Source organism: Vicia villosa, unplaced genomic scaffold (genome assembly GCF_029867415.1).
Source record: "Vicia villosa cultivar HV-30 ecotype Madison, WI unplaced genomic scaffold, Vvil1.0 ctg.000163F_1_1, whole genome shotgun sequence".
Taxonomy (NCBI): domain Eukaryota; kingdom Viridiplantae; phylum Streptophyta; class Magnoliopsida; order Fabales; family Fabaceae; genus Vicia; species Vicia villosa.
The window spans coordinates 265185-289841 of NW_026705046.1; the positions used below are offsets into that span (position 1 = coordinate 265185).

General features: G+C 34.8%; 3 protein-coding genes across 3 annotated transcripts; all 3 read left to right on the forward strand.

Moving 5' to 3' along the window:
• The first annotated feature begins 4242 nt into the window (after positions 1 to 4242).
• LOC131624840 (glucomannan 4-beta-mannosyltransferase 9-like) lies at positions 4243 to 7191 on the forward strand. Its single transcript, XM_058895759.1, has 9 exons — positions 4243 to 4616; positions 4847 to 4945; positions 5041 to 5293; positions 5379 to 5489; positions 5586 to 5722; positions 6014 to 6127; positions 6211 to 6410; positions 6495 to 6689; positions 6781 to 7191. Exons 1-9 carry the CDS (start codon positions 4308 to 4310, stop codon positions 6941 to 6943), a joined length of 1581 nt encoding a protein of 526 aa, XP_058751742.1. The 5' UTR covers positions 4243 to 4307; the 3' UTR covers positions 6944 to 7191.
• A 2645-nt stretch (positions 7192 to 9836) lies between these two features.
• Positions 9837 to 12583, forward strand: LOC131624789 (uncharacterized). The gene is made up of 4 exons (XM_058895703.1): positions 9837 to 10745; positions 10946 to 11338; positions 11444 to 11528; positions 11688 to 12583. The coding sequence occupies exons 1-4, from the start codon at positions 9837 to 9839 to the stop codon at positions 12581 to 12583; spliced, it is 2283 nt and encodes a 760-aa protein (XP_058751686.1).
• Positions 12584 to 12846: 263 nt separating this feature from the next.
• LOC131624839 (conserved oligomeric Golgi complex subunit 1-like) lies at positions 12847 to 21950 on the forward strand. The gene is made up of 7 exons (XM_058895758.1): positions 12847 to 13684; positions 14146 to 15639; positions 16987 to 17181; positions 17919 to 18199; positions 18482 to 18661; positions 19119 to 19293; positions 21195 to 21950. Exons 1-7 carry the CDS (start codon positions 13004 to 13006, stop codon positions 21366 to 21368), a joined length of 3180 nt encoding a protein of 1059 aa, XP_058751741.1. The 5' UTR covers positions 12847 to 13003; the 3' UTR covers positions 21369 to 21950.
• Positions 21951 to 24657: the final 2707 nt, after the last annotated feature.

Consider the following 24657-nt stretch of genomic DNA (forward strand, 5'->3'; position numbering starts at 1 on the left):
AATTTCATTATATTCAGATTGTCAGGACGTACTTATCAACACACAACAACAATAGAATACATTACCAAAAGACATCACCATAACAATTACACCATCATCAAATATTATAACATTGGACAATCTTCCATTCATGTTATAATTATACACAACAACCTAATGCAATGCAACTATATGCATGTGGTACCAAACATGGGATAACCCATCTCACCGATCCACCACCATAAAGATTCGGCTACTTCTCTCACCAATTCCACACAATGGGAATTAGCTACCGCTGTCCCACCACCATAAGGGATACAGCCCACAACATGATTATGAAATGCATGTATCAACCATAACATGCTCATCATCAACATTAAACAACCAAATGTCATAATCATCAACCACCATAATAATCAATAGCCACACACAGTTATGCTATTTCACATCCATAGTAAAATACATATTTTACACCAACAATATATGTATATCAATTACCAGTCACAACCACGACATCATAACAGATAAAACATTCACCACACAGTGCAACAACAATAGCACCCCTCACAATCGTGTACCAAGTACAACAAATCAACCCAACAATAAGAGAGCATTTACATCATCATTCATCAAAACACATGATAACCATATTTACCATGAACAACATCCATATGCATAACAAGCAGAAGCAATCACATTATAACAACACCCATCATTGCACATATTCAATTATGCAAACAACAAACCATTGCACCTCATCAACTATGCAAAACAATAATAAACCACATTTGGAAAAACGATACTTTTCAAAATAAAATCAAGTTATTGTTGTTATATTTATTTTATATGGTAGAACATTCAATTTAAGGAACAACGTCCAAAACGGCGTCTAAAACGGACTTACGGTTTGAAAGTTACACATTTTTACATTTTTCAAAGAAAATAATTATCGCTACAGCACGCGGCGCCACACACAGTTCGCGGCGCGTAACGAATAGAAAACACGCCTTCGCGGCGCAAACACAGGTTCGCGGCGCGGAACGAGAAAAAGTTACGCCTTCGCGGCGCGCACCCACCTTCGCGGCGCGAACTGGCAAAAACCAGAGATCTCACATCGATTGACAGCATTACGGGATTCATCCCAAAATCCCCAAAACCCAAATCAGGTTATATCATGAACCTCAAATACCACCATATCAGCCACATACATGTTATAACACAAATATAACACACAAAGAAGATCATTTAATCATTATAACAATCATATAATCATACAATTCATCAAATCATACAATCCCCTCAAAATCATCCCAAAACCCCAATCCATCATATAACCAATTGACACAAACAATGCATCTAAATCAGTCCTATTATCTATAATACGATAAAAGATGTTAGCCGGAAGAGTCCCCCCTTACCTTAGCCAAGGATCTTGATTAGCCCTCTTCCTCTTCTGTTCCTCTTTCACGTACCAGCACTTCTACTCTTCTGCTTCTCTTCCACATCTATTTTCCTTTTTTCCTCCATTCCTTATTTTATGAAAAATAGATTTTAGTTTAGTAAAAGGCCTACTAACATAACACCCCCTCTTTACTAACACCACATTTGGCCCAATAACCTCCTTTTTCATAATTCTTCAATTTAATCCAATCAAATGCCAAATAATTTCAAATAAATAATTTTAATTCTAATTTAAATCAATTAATGAAAATATGGGGTGTTACAACCTTCCCGAGCAGCTTGAAAGAATGATCGATAGACGAGGCAGATTCGACAAACTCTTGCACTCCCATTCAGAAACAAGGGCTTGGGGGGCAATTGTTCCGAACTAGCCGTAATGGTCATCGGCCACCCACTCAGAGAGAATTACAATTCGTCTAGAATATTCGCAGCGCAAGAGAAATACCCTATGGGAGAATGCAGGTGATCCAAGTCCAAGATACATCCAGCGACTCCCTGCAACACACGCCTAGCAAATACCAGATTGTTATAACCTCTCCATTATATAAAGAACAAGCGCGTCAGTTTCAGGTACACAATTTCAAACTCACTTTCTATTCATTCTTCTCTCTCACATACTGACTTGAGCGTTGAATGCTAATATTACAAATCAGCCTCCCTTCCACCGCACTGATAGCTCTGTTCCTCTATTGTCCATCACAACTATCGATTCACCAATCAATTCTGATTCCGTAACGGAATATTTTATATAAAAACAATGCATTGAAAAAAGGCACGAAGCTAGAACTTGTGACATTATGGAAAGAACTTATGACATTGTGACACTCTGATTCCATGATAAATGAACTTGAATATTATTCCAAAAAGCAGTTTAAAAGATAAGGTTGTCCAAACACATTTATAAATCAACAGCCCGTAATCATAAGCAATGTGGGACTCCACGAGACAAATCCAACTTCTACATATTTGACTAGGGGTGGCAAAGCGGGCGGCCCGCCCCGTTTAGACCCGCCCCATTTAAGCCCATCCAAAAGCGGGGTGAGGCGGGACGGGCCTACTTAGGTGTTCGAGCTCAAAAGTCATGTCCGCCCCGTTTACTAACGAGTTGGCGGGCCGGCCCGCCAATTTTTATTTATTTTTTTATTTTAAATTTGATTTACCACATAATTTACAAAATAAATAATTATAACCAAAAAGGTCGATAAAGTATTTTTTTAAAAACGCACAATATAACTTCAACATATCCTAAGTCTAAAGAGTTCAAAAAATAAAACAAATAAAGATCAATTATAACAAAAAAAATAACAAAATAAACTCAATCACAATAAAAAAGTGTATCAAAATAAATAAATAAATAATACATATCACTTTAATCCTATTTAAAATCTAACTACTAAAAAACCCAATTAAGAATTTACATAAAACAGACAGTGATAACAATTACACCGCATAATACATCACGGTGCATAAAATAGTAGTGCATAAAATATCAACACCTAACTTTCTCACTAATTAGTAATTACTTCATATAAACTTTTATATTAAGCGATTCCTTAATAAACTTTTATATTAAGCGATTCCTTAATAGTTAAATCTAAAATTTGTCACACTTATAGACTCATCAAATCCCTCTTTTTCTTAAAATCAATATCTTTTTCTAAAGAAAACATGTGAGCTAATGTATTAACAACTTAATAATTATGCATGTTATACAACTGTTCTTTTATTTCAAGCTTTTCCAATCAACACATGTATTAGAAAGTTATAGAAAGAACGTTACAATTATAATTCAATTTGTATGTATAATAATTTAGAATAGAATTCAATCAATATAATTATAAGAGAAGAGTGTTGTTTTTATAGTTGAAGTTATTTTAATTCTAAATAAAAATTAATTTTTTTAACAAAAAGCCCGCGGGCAAAATCCGCCCCGCCCCGCCTCGGCCCGATTTTTTAAGCGGGTTAGGCGGGGCGGGCCAACTTAAGGTACCGAGCCGAAAACCTCAGCCCAGCCCGCCCAAAATGGCGGGTCAAACCGGCCGACCCGGCGGGCCTGACCCGTTTTGCCACCCCTATATTTGACCTATATAACCATAAGAGCATTAAGTAGTGGCCATCAATACTTAAAATTTTGCCATTAACAGAATCACACAATAACATGTCGGCAAATGAGTAAAACTAAATACACTTCTACAAACTACATCTATTACTCATGTTCTCATCATTCTTACACATAAAAACAACTTTTAATGTCGGTTAAAAGAATAACTTGATTTATCTTTCTTTAAATAACCAAAAAATATATGTCTTCAAGGTCCAAAACACCTCATATTACACCAAATCTCAAACATATATCATAGCAAATAATGACACTTTTATAGGATATCTTAATTTAGACATTAGAGATTTCTGTCTTTCTTTCCCTTAATACAAACTTTCCAACTTTACACTTCATTACCAAACACTTCACACGTTGGACTTAAGAACAAACAGTATAGAAGAAGAAAGACCAGACAAAGATTTCTTGAAAAGCATTGCAATATACGTTTTCTCCATCTTGCATAACAATCATTGGCAACTAAATCAGTCACATGGAGCATACATAACTTAAACTACTTCAAGTGTGTATGCATTTTCACCACAGTGCTGCTATGTGCCCACTCACTCTACCTTTTTTCCTTCTTGCCTTGAAGTAACTCCTAAGACACACTCAATCAATTACCAAAAGTGGATATAAACTACAAAACTATTCGTGTTCTTTTCGCAAAGACACCAAACAAAGTGTTACTATAGTTACTACATTCTCTTATATATATAGTACTTAGTTTTTTTTTCAATGAAAACTAACCAAGAAAGCTTTCTCAGAGATGGATAGCCTTTCATTTGAAGGTGTTCATTATGGTATTGTGAGTCAAATGAGTTTCATTTGGCAACAAACTAGGGTGCCCCTTGTTGTTCCAATGCTGAAAATTTTAGTCTTTTTGTGTTTGGCTATGTCAATTATGCTTTTTGTGGAGAGAGTTTATATGGGTATAGTCATTGTATTTCTTAAGGTGTTTGGTCATAAACCTGAGAAACATTACAAATGGGAGCCACTTATGGATCATGATATTGAGCTTGGAAACTCTTGTTTTCCTATGGTTTTGGTTCAAATCCCAATGTATAATGAAAAAGAGGTATATATACATCACTATAAAGTAGTATAAATAAATAAAATGTTATTTTGACATATATAAATTTCTCTGTAGTACTGACTGACACTGACAATTGTGATTACGTTTAATTTATTTATTTTTCAAATTATTACTGGTGTCCACGTGTCAGTGTCGGTGTCGTGTTTCTAGTGTCCGTGCTTTATATTAAATTTTTCTATGGTATTTTGTGGTTACTGTTCCATTGGTTGCAGGTGTATCAGTTATCAATTGGAGCTGCATGTGGGTTATCATGGCCATCTGATAGAATTATTATTCAAGTTCTTGATGATTCAACAGATCCAATCATTAAGGTTTTGAAATCATTACAATGCTGATAATATAAAAAAAATATGTTACTAACTAATTAAGATTTTTTTTTTTTTTTGTTTTTATGAAAATGCAATAGAATATGGTGGAGGTGGAATGTGAGAGATGGAGAAGGAAAGGCTTAAACATAAAGTATGAGATAAGAGAAAACAGAAACGGTTACAAAGCTGGTGCACTCAAAGAAGGAATGAAGCATAGTTATGTTAAACTTTGTGACTATGTTGCCATCTTTGATGCTGATTTTCAACCTGAGTCTAACTTCCTTTGGCGCACCATTCCGTTCCTCGATCAAAATCCACAAGTTGGACTAGTTCAAGCTCGATGGAAATTCGGTAATTTGACTGGCCGCTTCTGATATTTAATTAATTGTTATGCACTATTATTTTCAGCGTGCATCTAATCAAATTGCATTTGCAGTTAATGCTGATGAATGCTTAATGACAAGAATGCAAGAGATGTCATTGGACTATCATTTCCTTGTGGAGCAAGAAGTTGGATCCTTAACTCATGCTTTCTTTGGTTTCAATGGTAATACACCTTGGAAGATCTAGTAAACTGTATTAGAAGAAAGACTTAGTCATGTAAGATTAGTAGATGATGATAATGATGATATTATGCATGCAGGCACAGCTGGTGTTTGGAGAATTTCAGCACTAAATGAAGCTGGCGGATGGAAGGATCGCACCACAGTCGAGGATATGGACTTAGCGGTACGAGCTAGTCTCAAAGGATGGAAATTTGTGTACCTCAGTGATCTCAAGGTATCTTCCATTATAATCCATGGCTTCAACATTCTTTATAACCTTAAACTGGATCGTCTTAGTGGCCGTGCAAGACGGACTATCACAGTGTCTAAAATTTGTCACGATTAAACCTGAACTAAATAAGGCCTCATAAAATGTTTGTCACGTTTAAAACTGCGATTCTATTTGTGTTATCATGGTTAAACTATAACTAATCTACACAGGACTCCAAAAACTTGAGACGACTATGTTTGAACCAATAACTAATTAATCATTTACCGAAAATGATATTTGTTTGAACAAATGTAGGTGAAAAGTGAGTTGCCAAGTACCTTCAAAGCCTACCGTTATCAGCAACATAGATGGTCATGTGGTCCAGCTAATCTTTTCAGAAAAATGGCCATGGAAATCATAAGAAACAAGGTATGCAATTTTCTCTATTTATCTTCAAACTAATCAGATCATTATTATTACTATTCTAATTCAGTTTTTACCATTTGATGCAGAAAGTCACCATGTGGAAGAAATTTTATGTGGTTTATAGTTTTTTCTTTGTGAGAAAGATCATAGCTCATGTAGTCACATTTACATTCTACTGCGTCATTTTGCCTGCAACTGTTTTAGTTCCAGAAGTAGAAGTTCCCAAATGGGGTGCTGTCTATATACCTTCAATCATCACACTTCTTAATGCTGTAGGAACACCAAGGTAAAATTAATTAATTAAGCATTTCACTACTGTTGAGAAAATTTTGTTTAAGTAACTTAATAATTTTCATGTACTTTTTTGTAGGTCATTCCACTTGATAATATTGTGGATACTTTTTGAAAATGTCATGTCAATGCATAGAACAAAGGCAACACTTATAGGCTTGTTTGAGGCAGGTAGAGTAAATGAATGGGTTGTTACCGAGAAATTAGGCGATGCTCTCAAAACAAAATCGGGCGGCAAAGCGGCCAAAAAGCCTCAAATCAGGTTCAACGGAAGGTAAAGTTTTCTACTCTAAAAACGAGAATAGTTTGTATTTGGATTGGAGTACTCCTTATACTTACGAGTTAATTTGCTTTTATTTTTCTAGGCTTCATTTCCTAGAACTTGGTGTTGGAGCTTACCTATTTTTGTGTGGATGCTATGATCTTGCCTTTGGGAAGAATCACTTTTTCATATATCTTTTTCTGCAATCTATTGCCTTCTTTGTTGTGGGGATTGGCTATGTTGGCATCTATGTTCCCAGTTCTTAAAGGAACTCACTCCTGAATGCGCGCATCGTGTGTGAGTGTTGTAAACTTCATAATATCGAGTTTGGTTCTTACTGATGAAAAACGAAACGTATCAAAGTCTGTGATTTGGCGTCGCAATCGACTATACAAAGGAACAGAATGTAGTAATAGTAGTAGTAGCTTCTTCTGCTTCAGCTACCATTGTTTTAGTATCTTAAATTATTTTACAGCAATTATTTGTAATATTTTATCAAAGAAATAGACAAGAAATACAAAAGAAACAAAAGTAGTTTGTTTGTTCGTTGCTTGCTTGAAATGGCTTAGAAAGAAACATTACTAATCAAATTGGAAAATTGGAATAGAAGCAAGATGAAATAGCTTATGCTTCCCTCCTTCCCTACTATGCTAAGAAAGTTAGAAAAATGAATTTCAATTAAAAGAAAAACAAGGAATTGATGGAAGATTCATATTATGACATTTCATTAGGATCATTACTGGAAAATTATATGAATTGTTAAAGAGTATGATTGTTTGGAGTTAAATGTGTTTGAATTTCAACCTAAAAGCTATTTCAAAAAATGAGGTAGTCCAAACACTTTCATACATCCAAGAGCCATGAACTTCAGCAATGTGGGACTCAACACAACTTCAACAACACAGATATAACTTTAACACCCAGCGTCACGCTTAGCGTAAGTATAAGTCCAATTTCCACCTTGCAATCTTTAATCCAATATGATATCATATTAAATGAGTTTAGATCTCATTTCAAAAGGTAGCTCAAATGAGAAGGTTGTCCAAACAAATTTATACATTCAACAATATGAGAAATCCAAACAGCTTCAGTACCACTGTCATGCTTAGCGCGAGTCTTGTGCTCAATTCCTTCATTTGCATTCATTAACTCAGATCTAATATCATATTAAATGAGTTTGAATCTTATCCCTAAAGTTACTTCAAAAGATGAAGTGTTCAAATATATTTATATATATTCAACAATCTAGAAACTCCAAACAACTTTAAAATCCACCTTCACTCGCGTGAGTCCTAGGTCCAATTCCTACATTGTAATTCTTAATCTAATTATGATACCATGTAAAAATGCGCTTGAATATCATCTCACAATATAGCTAAAAGGATGAGGTGACCAAATACATTTCTATATCCAACAATCTTGAAACTCCAAACAATTTCAATAGTTGGCCTCGATGCAATTTTGAATATGGGTAAAAACGAGCCAACGGGTGCATATAATAGAGCTTCCATATTCACATGAGAAAATTACGCATATTGAAAAAATTGTATGTACGTGCATCTTATGTCAATAGATAAATTACTTTGGGTTGCTATCGAGGATGATACTTTTATTCCTAAAAATATGGTCGATGGAATTTCTGTTAAGAAAGGTCCCAAGGATGAAAATGATGAAGAAACTAAAATGGTGTCTTACAATCTGAAAGAAAGGAATATACTGATATCCGCCTCGAGCGCTAAGATATATTTTTCAATTTTGCATTGTAAAATATCTAAAAAATGTGGGATGTACTTCAGGTTCTCCATGATGGAGATGAGATGAAGATGTTAAAAAAAAAACACTTTAATGGAGCATGAGTTCGTCCGTATATAATCCGGAAAATATTTGACTTCTATGCACATGTGTTTCTCCCATATATTCAACTAGCTAGAAAATTTAGGTAAGACTGTGCTAATAAAATCCTAAGATCTAGTGAAGGAATTTAAGAAGGGTTTTTAAAAAATTTATCCTTTTAATGAAACAATTTGGACGAATAGATTTTAATTAAATTATTAATCACAAATCAAACATGATTGAGATTATCAAAATTTGGCTAAGTTTGATTAAAAATAATCCTTTGTCTCCATTTGCTAAGTACTATTATATTTGAAGACATCTAGATTTTTCACACTTAGCCTTTCTTTTCCTTTGGGATAAGCACACTTTTTTTTTCCTGGTCAGCCAGCATATCTTATTCTTCCCATGTCTTCCACCCCCCATATAAGATCTTTAGTTGAATTTGTGAATTATATTAACAATTTAACACATTGTTTAGCCTTGTAAAAAGAGTAAAAGGAAATTTGTAAGCTATTAAAAACTGAACTAGTGAGAATCATTTGTCTACCATTTTATAAATATTTTTCTTTCTACCACGAAAGTTCTTCTTGACCGAATCAATAATTAGCTTTCAAGTAGATGATCTTCTAAATTTGGCTCTTACCGATTATTCTAAAAGCAAAATAAATTTTTATCAATAATGAATGGATAATGTTCGATGCCGCTTTAAAAAAGTTTATTTAAATTTCTAAATTATTTTTCAAAATATATATTTTTAATTCCAAAATCAACTCAAAATTTCTCAAGATGATTTTGATGTTTTATAAATTCTCTCTATTTTTTTTAGTAAAACTTGTAACGAAGTACATTAATATTTCTCCTTCTATGACTGATTCTTCTAATTTCTAATACAGTTTACTCGATCTTCGAAATTGTATTACCATTGAAACCAAAGAAAGCATGAGTTAGTGATCCAACTTCTTGCTCCACAAGGAAATAATAGTCTAATGACATATCTTGCATTCTTGTCATTAAGCATTCATCAACATTAATTGTTATGCACGCAAAGCAATTAATTTAATATCAGAAGTGACCAGTCAAATTATATAACTTCCATCGAGCTTGGACTAATCCAAGCTGTGGATTTTGATCCTGGAACAAAATAGTGCACCAAAGAAAAATAAGTTAGTTTTGCAATTTATCTTTCCTTTACTATTATAATTTACAATTAAGCCATTTGAACATATGTTTGTACTAGATCAAAATATTTTGCTTAACTAGTAGACTTTTCTTATTGTAAAATTTTTTATCTATTTTTGTATACACATTTTATTAGTTCATCTAATGGTCAACATTGATGCCACATCTCCAGAACAACGGGGTTTTATCCATGGTAGACATATCCATGACTACAATGCTTTGGCATCGGAGGCTTTCAATATGCTTGACTCTAAAGCTTGGTGTGGGAATTTGGCTTTCAAGGTGGACATAACAAAGGCTTTCGATACGCTTGATTGGCGCTTCTTGTTGAAAGTCCTCCAAAAGTTTGGTTTTAATAGCAAATTTTGTGAGTGGATTAACATTATCCTCAATTCTGCAAATCTGTCTATCAACATCAATGGTGCTCTTAGTGGCTTTTTCAAGTGCTCCCGCGGTGTTCGACAGGGCGATCCGCTGTCCCCGTTACTTTTTTGTCTCGCAGAAGAGGTTCTTAGCAGACTGCTCAATCAAGTAGTTTCTTCTCATAAGCTGGAATTAATCAAGGGGCCTAACAACTCTCTGGTACCGTCTCACATCTTGTACGCGGACGACATTCTCATTTTTTGTAAAGGTAAAATTTCAAATGTCAGAACTCTCATCTCCACTTTTCAGGCATATGCTGCAGTCTCGGGACAAGTGGTTAATTGTGACAAATCCTTCATTTTTGGAGGTGCTATGTCTAGTTCCAAGCTTAATATCATGGCTGATCTATCGGGTTTCAAGATAGGTTCTCAGCCTTTTTCCTACCTTGGCGTCCCGATTTTTAAAGGTAAACCGAGAGCTGTGTTTTTACAACCTATAGCAGACAAAATCATAAATAAACTGTCTTCATGGAAAGGTTCTCTGCTGTCCTTTGTTGGTAGGGTGGAATTAGTGAAGTCCTCTATTCAAGGGATGTTATCTCATAGCATGTCCATTTATTCGTGGCCGATTTCTCTTATTCGTCGTCTGGAGCGTGCGGTTAAGTGTTTTATTTGGAGTGGTGCAGGGGCGGTTCTAGAGCCCAGCTAGCCCGGGCACGCGCCCGGGCTTTATCCCGGGCTCAACCCCTATTTTCTTTGTACTCCTCTAACTTAATAGTCAATTTTTAGACAAAACTATAGGCAAAATTAATAAAAAATAGGGTGTAAAAATTAAAACAGATGAATAATTAGTGGGGTAAATCTTTTGCCCAGGCTGTCTAAAATTCCTAGCTCCGCCACTGGAGTGGTGATTCCAATAAAACCAAAGTGGTTACCGTGGCTTGGAGTGATATGTGTCTTCCTACTGATGAAGGCGGCCTCGGGCTGCGATCTTTAGTTAAGCTTAATGAAGCTTCGAATCTTAAGCTGGCTTGGGATCTTCTTTCTTCTTCGGATTCCTGGGCCATCCTTATGAGGCAGAGAGTTATGAGAAAACACAAGATCATTAATCATCATATCTTCTCTTCCATTTGGTCTAGCGTCAAATCGGAGATGCCCTCTGTTCTTGCTAACTCTTCTTGGTGCCTGGGCAATGGTAAGGATATTAGCTTATGGTATGCTAATTGGTGTGGTGCGCCGCTGTTTAGTAGCTTCACTGACCTGACGTCGATTAAGGATCAAAAGGTAAGCAGTATCATTGTTAATGGCAATTGGGACTTTTCTAAAGCTGACACTATCATTCCTCCTTATATGCAAGTGCAAATTTCTAAATGTCACATTCCTATATAGCCCTTGCAGGATAGGCGTGTTTGGTCTCACTCTCAGTTTGGTGATTTATCTGCAAAGCTTGCGTATGAGTTTAAGCGGCTTAACGGTAATCGGAAGGACTGGTGGCGGTGGATTTAGGCCAAATCTATACCTCCGTCAAAATCTTGTTTGGTTTGGAGACTTTTGCATCGGAAGGTGCCAATGGATGAGCAATGGAGACGTCGGAATTTCTCTATGGTTTCCAAATGTGGCTTGTGTTGTGCAGCAGAAGAAACCGATCAACACCTTTTTTTCGATTGTGAATATGCCTCTTGCCTTTGGAAATGGCTGCAAAACATTCTCAATCTTCCCTTTCCTATCTCCGGATGGCCCGACATTTGGAGCATTTGTAGAAGGTCGTTTTCTGCCCAATGCAAAACGCTCTCGACAGCGGCTTTCATTTTCATCTTCAATGCAATTTGGATGGCTAGGAACAAGGTTAGATTCCATAACATGTTCTGTTCTATTTCTTCCTCCATTTCTTATATTCTTGACGCTGTCTCCTTAGCGGGGAATTGTTCCTCTGTTAGTTCTTATATCAACATGGAAGATTTTATGATTATCAAGAGTTTCGATGTCTCTATCCGTCCGCCTAGAGCTCCGAATATATTGGAGGTTATTTGGAAGCCCCCTCCTAATGATTGGTTCAAAATTAATTGTGACGGGGCTGCCACTTTATCGGGTCTATCTGGTTGTGGTGGGATAGCTAGAAACAGTGATGGTGTTTTTTTGGGAGCATTCGCATCTTGTTTGGATGGAGCCAATTCTCTCACGGCCGAACTCTATGGTGCTATCCTAGCAATTGAGTTCGCCTTTGTGAGAAATTGGAATAATATTTGGTTAGAGACGGACTCAACCGCAGTTGTCAAAGCTTTCAATTCTCCGCATAAGGTTCCTTGGCAAGTTAGAAATAGATGGTTGAATTGCATCAATATTGTTACTAATTGGAATTTTTTGGTTTCTCATATTTTTAGGGAAGGGAATAGTTGTACGGATGCCCTTGTCAATCATGGGCTAACTTTACCTGATTATACCTTTTTTTCTTCCATTCCTTCCTTCTTAAGGGCGGATTTTGTTAAGAACAGACTCGGTATGCCGTTCTTTAGATTTGTGTCGTTTTGATAGGGTTTTGACTTGGCTCCCCCTATCTTTTTGTAACAGCTTCTTTTTATTAATATACCCTCATTTAAAAAAAAAAAAAAACATTGCCCCTCATCAACACCTTACCCTATAATTCAACATTTTTACCGCATTCCAATTTCTAAAATATAAGTACAATCCAAATTCAATAAAATTTTAATTTTTAAATAATTTTTAAAGCAATTTTAAAATATAATTTATAATAAATACCAAAATTAATGTTTTGTAAAAATACACAGCATTATTTGGATAATTTCGTATGAATGAACTAAATAAACTTGATTCACATTTCGATCCTCTTTTCCTCTACCCCAGTGATTCTTCCCCTCTTTAATTCTTCAATGTCGAACCAATAACAATAAATTAAGTATAAACCCCAACCACCGTTCACCGCCACCGACCATGAGAGTCTCATCTCCTCCGGCGGCGTCGCCTCATCTCGACGACCACCGCATTTCCACCACCGGCTACCGTGATGCCGAGTCTCTCTTCCGCTCTAAGCCCATTGCCGAGATCCGAAACACCGAATCCGCCACTCGTAAACAGATCGACGACAAGAAAGAGGAGCTTCGTCAACTCGTCGGTAACCGTTACCGTGACCTTATAGACTCCGCCGACTCCATCGTTAACATGAAATCTTCATGCAATGCGATTTCCGCCAACATCACCGCAGTTCATGATCACATTCGTTCGCTTTCTCAATCTCAATCGCAGTCACAAACCAAACTCCATTCGCAGTCCCGAGCCTGGACATACGGAATTGCTTGCCGTGTGAAGTACCTTGTTGATACGCCGGAGAATATATGGGGTTGCCTTGATGAAGGTATGTTCCTTGAGGCTGCTTCGCGTTACTCGCGCGCGAAGCACGTGCATCAACGCTTGTATAACGATTCTGATGAGCATAAGAACAAGATCTTGTCCAATTTTCCTCTTCTTCAGCATCAGTGGCAGATCGTTGAGAGTTTTAGGGCTCAGATCTCACAGCGGAGCCGTGACCGTTTACTGGATCGTGGTCTCCCCATTGATGCTTATGCTGATGCCCTTGCTGCTGTAGCTGTTATTGACGAGTTTCAGCCGGAGAAGGTAATTTTGCTATTTATTATCAGTCTTAATTGGGATTTTGGGTTGGGGATGGGCGTTAGAGTGTGTTTAGTTGTCTAGAACTTGTGAATTTATGTGATTAGAGCAATGTTGTCACTTGTTATAGTAAAGGGGAATTGAAATAGATTGCCATTGTTTAGCTGTATGCTATTTATTGCGAAGTGTTATTTTCCCGATCTTCGATTGAAACACTGGGTTTGAGGTCTGTTTAGTTTGTTAGGTGCATAGGTTTTAGTTTGATGGGTATACTCCTTTGTCTGATTTGTTGATGGAAAACAGGTATAGTTGTGGAGTTATTTTGGGGTTGGATTTGAGGATTTGGTTGGAGATGGTGTGCCAATTGGCAGTTTTCTTAGTTTTAGATATTGTGAATTTTCAATGTCGGCAGTTGCTTAATTCTTCTTCGTTTGGTGGGTATAAACTGTTTTGTTGATGAAAAACAGGTGTTGGATTTGTTTCTAGAATCAAGGAAGTCGTGGATATCACAAGTTTTGGGTAATGCTGGTGCCGGTGATGATTCCTCTTTGGTGGTTTCTGTCTTGTGTGATGTGTTGGGAATAATTCAGGTCAGCGTGGGTCAGGTGGGTGAGTTGTTTTTGCAAGTGTTGAATGATATGCCCCTTTTCTACAAAGTCATTCTGGGATCTCCCCCTGCTTCACAATTGTTTGGTGGGATTCCAAATCCTGATGAGGAAGTTAAGCTTTGGAAGTCATTTAGAGATAAGCTGGAATCGGTTATGGTAATGCTTGACAAACGTTACATTGCTGATACTTGTTTTGCTTGGTTGAAGGAATGTGTAAATAAGATAAGTGGAAGAAATTTGATTGATGCCATTGGCAGTGGCCAGGATCTTGCCTCTGCTGAGAAATCAATAAGGGAGACAATGGAAAGTAAACAAGTTCTACAGGGGAGTTTGGAATGGCTGAAAAGTGTTTTCGGATCTGAGATTGAGTTGCCTTGGAGTAGGATTCGGGAACTCGTTTTGGAAGATGATTCTGATCTTTGGGATGAGATATTCGAGGACGCTTTTCTTGGTAGAATGAAAGCAATCATTGACTTGAGATTTAGGGAGCTAACTGGCACTGTTGACGTGGTGAACACAATTTCTGCAGTAGTTGACTCTTTCACCAAACAGATTGATGGTCAGCTGTACTTGACCAGACCTTATACAGCGGGTGGTGTTTGGTTTCTAGAATCCAATGCCAAAAAAACTGGAGTTGCTTCTGGGTTCAAAGTCCACCCTGAAGAGAACGAATTTCTGTCTTGTCTTAATGCCTATTTTGGTCCTGAAGTAAGCCGAATCAGGGATGCAGTTGACATTTCATGTCAGAGCATCCTGGAGGATCTATTAAGTTTCTTAGAATCTCCAAAGGCCTCCCAAAGATTAAAGGATCTAGCACCATATCTGCAAAGTAAATGTTATGAAAGTGTGTCTTCTATATTGATGGCATTGCAAAAAGAACTTGACAGTTTATATGGCTCAATGGAAAGTGGTGACAAGGAGGTATCAACAACTGTTACTGTTGAAAAATCCCTTTTCATTGGGAGGTTATTGTTTGCATTCCAAAACCATTCTAAACATATACCCTTGATACTTGGTTCTCCCAGATTTTGGGCCAGTGGGAATGCATCTACAGTTGGGAAATTACCATCTCTGGTGAAACATTCTCGTTTTGGATCTGATTCTGCTATCTGTGATAGTCCAGGAAGACAAACAAGCCTTGGCTCTAAAAGGCAAAATTCTTCTGCCACAGCTGCCTTGTTTGGAGCAAGAGAAGGTGCAAGCCCTGAATTAGAAGAACTGAATAAGACTATAGGGGATCTTTGCATAAGAGCCTACAACTTGTGGATACTATGGATGTCAGATGAGCTTGCTGTTATTGTCTCTCAGGATCTTAAACAAGATGATGCCTTAACTTTGAGCACGCCTGGGAGGGTAAGTTTTGTTTTCCCTGTTGTTTTATTCATTTTTCCTTGAATTTTTCTTATGATTATATCTCATTACTAGTTTTCCTCTAATCGATCTTTAGTTTTTGGAGAACCGTTATCTTCTAATTCTAAGAACTTGTTTGTTGCTTTTTAATATTATTTAATAATAAAATAGACCAAAGCAGACTGATCCGTTTCAATATTCTTTTTCTCAGCCATCATTAAAACTGACCAAATCTCAATCCTATTACTGTCACCGTCTTTGAGAATCATGATAAGGAATTGAGCAAGCATCATATCCAAATATTTAGACTTTTATTGTAAAGATTGTTTTGAATCAGTTGAGAATAATTGCATTATTTATACAACATGCTATTCAATCAGTTTCCTTTCAGAACCATATTTTTGGAAAATAGTATTTTTTTTTGGCTTTACCGTTCTTTCAAACTTTCATTGCTCTCAAACCATACAGTGAAGTGGAGAACCTTCCTTAAGTTTAGTGGTGTTACTTGGCAATGGGAAGAGCTACCACTGAAATACCAATTAGATAAGTGATATATACATATTTATATGAGAAGGGATCAACTTAGTCCAGCATAGAGTTACTCTGCTTAATAACTTGTGATAAACATTATATTTTATCAATCCAACTGTTGATTTAAAAGTTTTTATTGAGTAGATCACCTCCACAAATTTTTCCAAATTTCGCTTGATTTAATTTATTCTAGCAGTTAGAAATTTACTGAGATTAGTCACGTTAAGATCAGAACAATTGAAATGAACTGAAAACTTGTTAAGAAAGTACATGTTCCCTTTGATACTCTGCTTTATGATTTATAAACTATGAATGTTATGGGTTTTGAATCTTTAACCTTCATCCCGTGTTTCTTTTGGAAGAGATATTAGATATTAAGATGATATTGAAAACTTTGCTTTCAAGGGATTTATTGGAAATTTAGTTTTCGTTAGAGCTCAATAGCATTAGTCTGTGCTTCTAGCAAACCATATATTCTAGGATAAGTCCTGGCTGTTATAAAGCTCTAGTGATGCCAACTTAGTTATCATTATAGTTCTTTATTGCCAGTGTCGACATCATCATTTCTTTCTCTATATGGAAACTTACCTTACTCCTTCTAAAACTCATGGGCTTTCAATATTGAAGTAGATATTTTGTTGACCTTTTGAAGGGGTAGTAGGTGCCATTAAAGTGTAATGTTATTATCATTGCTAATGTGTTTGCTGCTACTACTACTACTACTATTCATTTATTGACTACTCTGTCGGTGATATAAAAAACCAAGATCTTATAGCCTTTTTAATGTAGAAGTTTTTCACGTTTTTGTTTACTGAACAGGGATGGGAGGATATTGCAGTCAAGCAAGATCAGTCTGATGAGAACCAATCGGAGATGAAAATATCTCTTCCATCTATGCCTTCTCTATATATAATCTCATTTCTATTTAGAGCATGTGAAGAAGTTCACCGAGTTGGAGGTCACGTACTTGACAAGAAGATTTTGCATAAACTTGCATCAAGATTATTGGAAAAGGTAGATTTTCTGTGGATGTGTTAGTTCATTTGATCTTCATGTCCACCAGCGTGGCTGTGTTTTATCCCCAGTCTGGCTGTGTTTTATCCCCAGCCTTTCCTTTTGGTTACAATTATTTTCTAGAAAATGAATTATCATTGAAGAAAAAGGAGTAAACGATGGAGGGGATTATATTGTAAAATTAATAGAATACAAAAAACACAATAATGAAAAGTGAATTAAGAATGCAGCAATGGCCGCATAATTACTACAATTTTTCTTTCTGTTACCCTACTGTTATCTTACCTTCTGGTGGTTTGAACAGTCATGTTTGCCCCATTAAACTGATATGGTATTTGAATGTCTTTGTAATTGTGGATCCCCAAGTTAAGAATATATAGAATGGAAATGATTTTTAATCTTTGATCAATTTCTGGTAGAAAATATAGTTGATGATCTTGGATTAACACATCCATTGTCAAGTTTTAACACATACCCGTGATGCTGAGATTTCAGAGTAATGGAGATACTCATAATGTTCTCAAAGTCATATTGTTCCCCCTTATTAAGATCAATGTAAATGAGCTATTGTAGCACTTGAATGAATTATGAGTAAGTGGCAAAGATAACTGCAAAATAAAAAGATTATGTTTCAATGAGGCCGGCCCTCTATGCAGCAAACAAGGGATTATCAAGTAAATGTCTATTTGCTTGACTTCTTGTACATCTGTATATACAATGACTGTTTTATCATGCAGGTGGTTGGAATCTTTGAGGCCTTTCTTTCCACTGAAGTGGCTGATACTCATCAAGTGACAGAAAAAGGAGTCTTGCAGCTTTTGTTAGATGTCAAATTTGTCATTGATGTTCTCTCTGGTGGTGATTCTAATTCGGTTGGGGAATTATCAAGTAACCCAAAGGCAAAGCCATCTCTCAGAAGAAAGCAGGGCCAAAATTTGACAATCTCAGCCATTAGAGAACGGTCGAATCAGTTGTTAAACCGGCTTTCTCAAAGACTGGATCCTATAGACTGGCTTACGTAAGCTTCCAATTTATTCTGTTGGTTTTTCTTTCTTTGTTTATTTAGCAATGACAGTACATCAGAAGGACCATCTGGAGCTCAATTCACGGTGGCTTATAGAATAATAACTAAATTAGGGGAAATAAAGAAAAAAGACTGATTGTAGACTGTAGTGTCTGTTTCTTGCGCAAAATTTTAAAATAGTGCTGGGCGATAGTTTTTCCTTATGGTGATTTTGTGCTGTCATCTCAAGTCTTCCTCTTTTAATCTGACAATGATTTATTATCTACATGTGTAAAGGTATGAGCCATATCTTTGGGAGAATGAGAGGCAGTCATATCTACGACATGCTGTCCTTTTTGGTTTCTTTGTGCAACTTAATCGAATGTACACAGATACTGTTCAGAAACTGCCTACTAATTCAGAATCTAATACTCTGAGGTGTTCTACAGTTCCCCGGTTTAAGTACCTCCCCATCAGGTCAGTTTGATCTTGTAATTTTTTTTTCTTTGTCCATCTTTCTACAATGCAAAACTTTTTACCTGTCTTTCTTACCATCATTCTATGTATAACTTATTCTAAATCCAATTATTTATTCCGTTGACTGTATGAGGCTTTCTATGTTTTTCTTTATTATTTCCATCTTTTTATCATTTGATATGATATAGTTTCCATAGATAGAGTAGATATACAGCTCAGCTGTAATCCCTCTCAATCCTCATATATATACTAGGGGTTCCTTTTTTTCTACAGCATATGTATATATACTTTATAATGTATCATTCCTAATTCAATGAGATAAGAAACTCATCAATTTTAAGTTATTTAATGACTAGTTTTATGGGAGTTTTGTTAAGAAACCTGTTAATGTACAAAAACTAGCAACTAAATGTCTTTTCTTATTTACAAACTTACATCTTAATTTTGGTAAATGCAGTGCTCCAGCATTGTCCTCTAGAGGGCCAAAGAAATCATTCACCCCGTCTTCAAATGAAATCTCTTCTAGAAGTTCATGGAATTCAATTACAAATGGAGAGCTTTCTCAAAAGATAAATTTGGATGACAGCTCAAGTCTTGGGGTGGCAGCACCATTTTTGAAGTCTTTCATGCAAGTAAGTTTCTATTAAATTCTGGTACTATTTTTTGCCTCATTGCAATCTAATGCTGGACACTAATATTTGAATAAAAAAATCACAATATGTTGATACTCTGCAACCTCATGATTTATTAATCATCATATTCATGGCACCACAAAGAACTGTATCGATTTGTACAGCCATACTAATATACTAATGTGGACAATTCTTTCTGTCACATGTTGGCTTTATATTTTATACACGTTGGAGTAACTGTTTTACGAAATCTCAATCTGTTAGCCAAATAAATATATGGACTACGAATTGCTCATGATATGAAAAATGCCTCAGTTATTTTATTTGGAGTGTATTGTTGCAATATTCAACATAACTAATACTAGCCTAGAAAAGGTGTATCAATTCAGATGTACATCAGTAACACCGCCCAATCGACACCTAGTAGCAGTAATATTATTTAGTACCAAAATGAATCTGATGTAGAGATAAGAACATTAAAATGTAAGATCACAGAAAGCCTTCAATAAAATGCCATATGAATTTTAGGCTTTGGAGCTATACTGAACTGCCTGTTGAGTTTACAGTTATTGAATTTTGGTTAACCCCATTGGATATAGCATTGAAAATGAAATAGAGAAAAGTTTTTGATGCAACCTTGCTATTCTATAGCATTGATATTTGATATAGAGAAAAGTATTTGATGCAACCTTGCCATTCCTCCGTTCTCCTCTATACCTCTTCAAAGGCCGTAAAATATTGTTGTCCCATATGAAAGGCGGTAGCACACAAGTAACCTAACTGATTTGAGATTAAATGGAAAAGTAATTAGAGAGAAACCGGTGAAACCTGTGACCCAACCATATAGTGTACCCTTCCACTGCACTATTAAGTAAAAGACTAAATAACACTTTTAGTTTCCATAATATACTATTCTGATCTCCCAATAAGTTTGCCCAAATTTAAATCTTTAGTTTTGTTTGAATTACAATATTTAACCTTTGAAAATTTGAAGGATTTTATAGAAAGTGAAATTCGAATTTCAGAGGAAAAACACTTGGAATTTTTAAATTTTAGGTGCTATATGATGTTTTGGTTGGTGGGTTTTGAAACAGAAATTTTGAAGTGTTTTGATCAATTCATACATAATGCTTGAATAGAAAATGAAGATTTTGAGGGTTTAAGGTAGAAGAAAATTAACAGAATGCTTGATTGTAACAACTTAAGAAGACAGCTTAAATTTAAGCGAAAACTTATTGGGATACCCTAAATCTTTCATCAGCCAGAGTAGAATGATCTAAAAATACAATTAATTCTAGATAAGAATGTGTCAATTTGAAGATAAGATTCCTCATCCTCTTAACAAACTGAACTTGCTATGAGCACTTGTTAATTATTTAATCATCCTTTATGCATCTATTGGATATAGCTTAGCCACCATTAGGCTCTACAGTTTTGATTCTCTTCTGCATGATTTTATGATACTTGATTCTTTTAATGTTTATTAATATTCACAGTGCTATAATACTTTTTTTGGCCTCATAGCTGAGGCTGAGCATATGCTTTTAAATTATTTGAAAGCTATCTATTTTGTTCCTTATGTGTTGAGCAAATGTTTCATAGGTTTTAGCAAATTATGAATAACTTTTTCTTCTAATGCTCTTTGGTTTAGCATTTCATACCTGTATACTTGACCAAGTAGATGCCACTATGCATTCTTTGCAATTTTAGCTGAAACTCCTAAGCAATACCACCTCACCTGTTATGCAAATGATGTTTATAAAATTGACTGAGTTATTGGTTCCTAAATGCATTTGCATAATGATATTTCACCATTCTTGCGTATATTAAATTTGATTAGAGTATGCTGTCTAATTGACATAGTTTTGTAGAGACTTGATACAATTTGTTTCTTTTTCTAGGTTGGAAGCAGGTTTGGGGAGAGTACTTTTAAACTGGGATCGATGCTAACAGACGGGCAAGTTGGTATTTTTAAGGATAGATCCGCAGCGGCTATGTCCACATTTGGAGATATTCTACCTGCACAGGCAGCTGGTCTTCTTTCATCTTTTACAGCTCCTAGATCAGATTCATGATATTGAAAACCCAATGATTGAAAAGTACCCCCCGTTGCTCTCTTGCCAAGTCTTATCAGAATGTGTGACGTCTAATATTAAGTTTTCAACACTCCGCTGCTCATACACAGCACTACTGTAATTAGAGAAACATTAAAATCATATTTGAAGCTCCGAATATTCAAACTATGAAAAGCAAGTGGATACATATGAGCTGGTGATGAGAATTATTAATAATGTTGACTGCCATGGTTAACATCATTTGGCTTGAAAGAGGCTGTATGATAAATGCCGGAACTGTAAGCACGAGGAAACTTGAGTACAGTTTGAAGAGAAAAAGTAGTGTGTATGGTATAAGCTATATATTCCTATGTTATTTGGTTCAAGGAAGCTGAAATAGGTCATGCTATTGTTAGAGTTGAGAGTAGCTATAATTTCGTGGTTATAGGTGAGTTATTCTAAGTTTTGGTCTCTCTGTTTATAGTTGATCAAGTTATCATGTGTTAGATTTTATATTTCTCAACAAAGGATTTGATTACAGTGTAACTTTGTATTGTAAGCTATTCATTCATTGAACTGAGTTCATATAGATTTTTTTTACAAGACTGGTATCGTTCATTTCTAATAATATATAAACGAACTGTGGTTAATGAATTGACAAGACTGAATTCAGAATACAAGTTTTTCTGCCACAACTACCTGTGGGATTTTTTTGTATTCAGGGCTCACTATATATTAGCTTTTTCATTTTAATTTGTGTGAATAGTTGGAATGATATTTAATAAAAAATTTAAAATTGTATGAACGTTAATTAGAGTGGATGTATTTTTGAAAATAATATTTTGAAAATTTTCAGAAATTTTATAAATAAATAATCTATTTCCAAAATGAAATGGGAAATCTAAATGAAAGGGAAATTCTTAATGCACCCTTTGAATTACTAGGGCACTTTGTAAAAAGTCAAAAATACTTTCAGTTTACATTTTGGGATAATTTTATGCACACATAATTCATTTGTTTTTTAGTTATGCCTCAATTTTGAATAATTTTAGTTTGGAAATGTATTTCTAGAGTGTCTCTGAAAATGTACTTCAAAAACTCGTATATGTAAATGACAAGTTTCGCGGGAAACATTGGTTTCAAATTCTCGTGTCATCATCTTCTACCTCGCGTTTTTTGATTTTTCAATTCCACGGTAACTAGTTTATACAATTTCATTTATCTCCTAAATTTTTTTACACATTTGATTGCCATAGTTGGAGAAGCAAAATCTCATAAAAGTTTGATTATTTTACCGTGCAAATGAATAATGAAATAGAAATTTAGTTATCCAATTGGTTGAATTGTAATGGGCCCATAAAAATTTTTGTACAATATATTCAAGCTTTTGTCCATGATTCTTATCTTTTTATTTTTTTATTTTTGAAATTAGGATCATTTGGAAGTTTCAAATTGCTTGCTTGAAGAGTAGAGACTTTAGTTCTTCTTCTATTAATGTTAGGTACATTCCTACGCCCGTTTCCGAAAAAACATTATCCGAAGATATTTCCGAAGTGTATTTTTAGACTAAATTTAATCATAAATTTGAAAATTAATGAGGATGTTTCCGAAGTGTATTTGAAAACGAATGAGTTGTGTGGAAAATGTGTCCGAAAATGTAGTTTTGAAAATTAATGAGGATGTTTTATTTTTCATAGAATTTTTTTTCTACTTTATTGGATGGAATAAGAAATTTCCAAATGAAATAAGAAAGACAAAAATGAGCATATATTTCATTTTCTTATGAAATTTCTTTGTACACCCTTTAACCTTTTTAGGAGTCTCTTGACAATTTCAAATTTACTTCCGGGATTCGGAGATGCATTTTCAATGCATTACATTTTAATTTTTTAGGAATGTTTTCGGAGATTCATATCCGAAACACTTTTTTTTGTCAAGATCAAAGGTGTTTCGGAGATGCATCTCTGAATAAACTCATATTTTTTTGCAGATAAATCTACGAAGTAGGGTTTATACATTTAAATTCACGACATAAATCCCTTATTCTGTTTTATTGTCAAACTCAACCATCCAAACACCCCAAAACTCCGAAATCTCTACTTTCAAAACTCATTTCTATTCATTTTCACTAATTGCAACTAATTTCAACTCCTTATTTCAACACATTCATCAACACTAAGCCTTCAAATTTGAGCAAATTTCTAATAATTCCTTGTTTTACTCTGCATGTGCATAATAAATTATTTAAAATTATTTAAATTTAATAGATTGAAGTGTAAATTGGAAAATGTGGTTGTTTGACTCATAAATTGTGTAAAATTTACAATTTTTGGTGATTTAAGTTGAAGTTTAAAAAAATGTCGCAAGTGTTCTCGGAAGTCTGTATATCCCAAAACACATCTAAGAAGTTTCAGATAAAAACTTTCAAAATTATGTCTGAGATGTTTTTTTTTTCAAATTTATTCTTATTCCTTCCCATAGTAGAGTGGGTGGTTGGAGAGGTAGCAAGTGCACTAGGATACAAGATAAAGAAAAGGGGTCATGGGTGAGAATTAAACATATGCAGTAGGATATGTTTTTTAATTCTAGAATAATTTATAAACATTTTATGAACAATTTATATATTGTTTTTTATTATTTCATAACAATATGGCTCTGTTTGGCATGCTACTTTTTGAGCTTATGTCTTATAACTTATAGCTTATAAGCTCATATAACAATAAAAGACCTGTTTGGTAACAGTCTTTTCATTACGAGCTTATAGCTTATTTTACTAGCTTATAGCTTATTTTTCAGACGCTATTTTAAATAGCGTTTTAGCTTATAGCTTATAGCTTATCATTTTTTCTTCCATTTTTACCCTAATTATTTTAACTAAAATCCACTTTTACCCTCTATAATTTATTTTAATTTAAAATAAAATAATTATATATTAAATGTCTTTTATGTCATTTTAATTAATTAGCTAATTGAACCGCTAATTTTACCAAACACTTCAATCAGCTTATCAGCTATAAGTCATCAGTCATCAGCTATAAGCTATAAGCTATCAGTCATCAGCCATCAGCCATAAGCTATCAGCTATCAGCTACCTTATCAGTCAACCGCTATTTTTACCAAACAGAGCCATTATGTTTATTATCGTTTTTATTTCTTATCATTTTTCATTTGTGTTTTATTATCGTTTTAATTTAATTATATATCAAAACTTTAAAGATTTTTAAAAAAAATCAGAGTCCAGAATTTTGAAATATATATATGCGAAAGACATTTCTCATGTATTAAAGGTACTTTTAAAAATCATATTCAA

What these genes read in the sequence shown, in the direction of transcription:
- LOC131624840 (XM_058895759.1), top strand. Translation starts at nt 4,308, where the DNA reads ATGGATAGCCTTTCATTTGAAGGTGTTCATTATGGTATTGTGAGTCAA. An exon ending in CAATGTATAATGAAAAAGAG is followed by an intron (nt 4,617 to 4,846) that starts GTATATATACAT and finishes CATTGGTTGCAG; the next exon opens with GTGTATCAGTTATCAATTGG. An exon ending in CAAATCAGGTTCAACGGAAG is followed by an intron (nt 6,690 to 6,780) that starts GTAAAGTTTTCT and finishes TTATTTTTCTAG; the next exon opens with GCTTCATTTCCTAGAACTTG.
- LOC131624839 (XM_058895758.1), top strand. Translation starts at nt 13,004, where the DNA reads ATGAGAGTCTCATCTCCTCCGGCGGCGTCGCCTCATCTCGACGACCAC. An exon ending in CTTTGAGCACGCCTGGGAGG is followed by an intron (nt 15,640 to 16,986) that starts GTAAGTTTTGTT and finishes TTTACTGAACAG; the next exon opens with GGATGGGAGGATATTGCAGT. An exon ending in TTTAAGTACCTCCCCATCAG is followed by an intron (nt 18,662 to 19,118) that starts GTCAGTTTGATC and finishes TGGTAAATGCAG; the next exon opens with TGCTCCAGCATTGTCCTCTA.
- LOC131624789 (XM_058895703.1), top strand. Translation starts at nt 9,837, where the DNA reads ATGGTCAACATTGATGCCACATCTCCAGAACAACGGGGTTTTATCCAT. An exon ending in TTTGGAGTGGTGCAGGGGCG is followed by an intron (nt 10,746 to 10,945) that starts GTTCTAGAGCCC and finishes TAAAATTCCTAG; the next exon opens with CTCCGCCACTGGAGTGGTGA. An exon ending in TGAGTTTAAGCGGCTTAACG is followed by an intron (nt 11,529 to 11,687) that starts GTAATCGGAAGG and finishes TGTGTTGTGCAG; the next exon opens with CAGAAGAAACCGATCAACAC.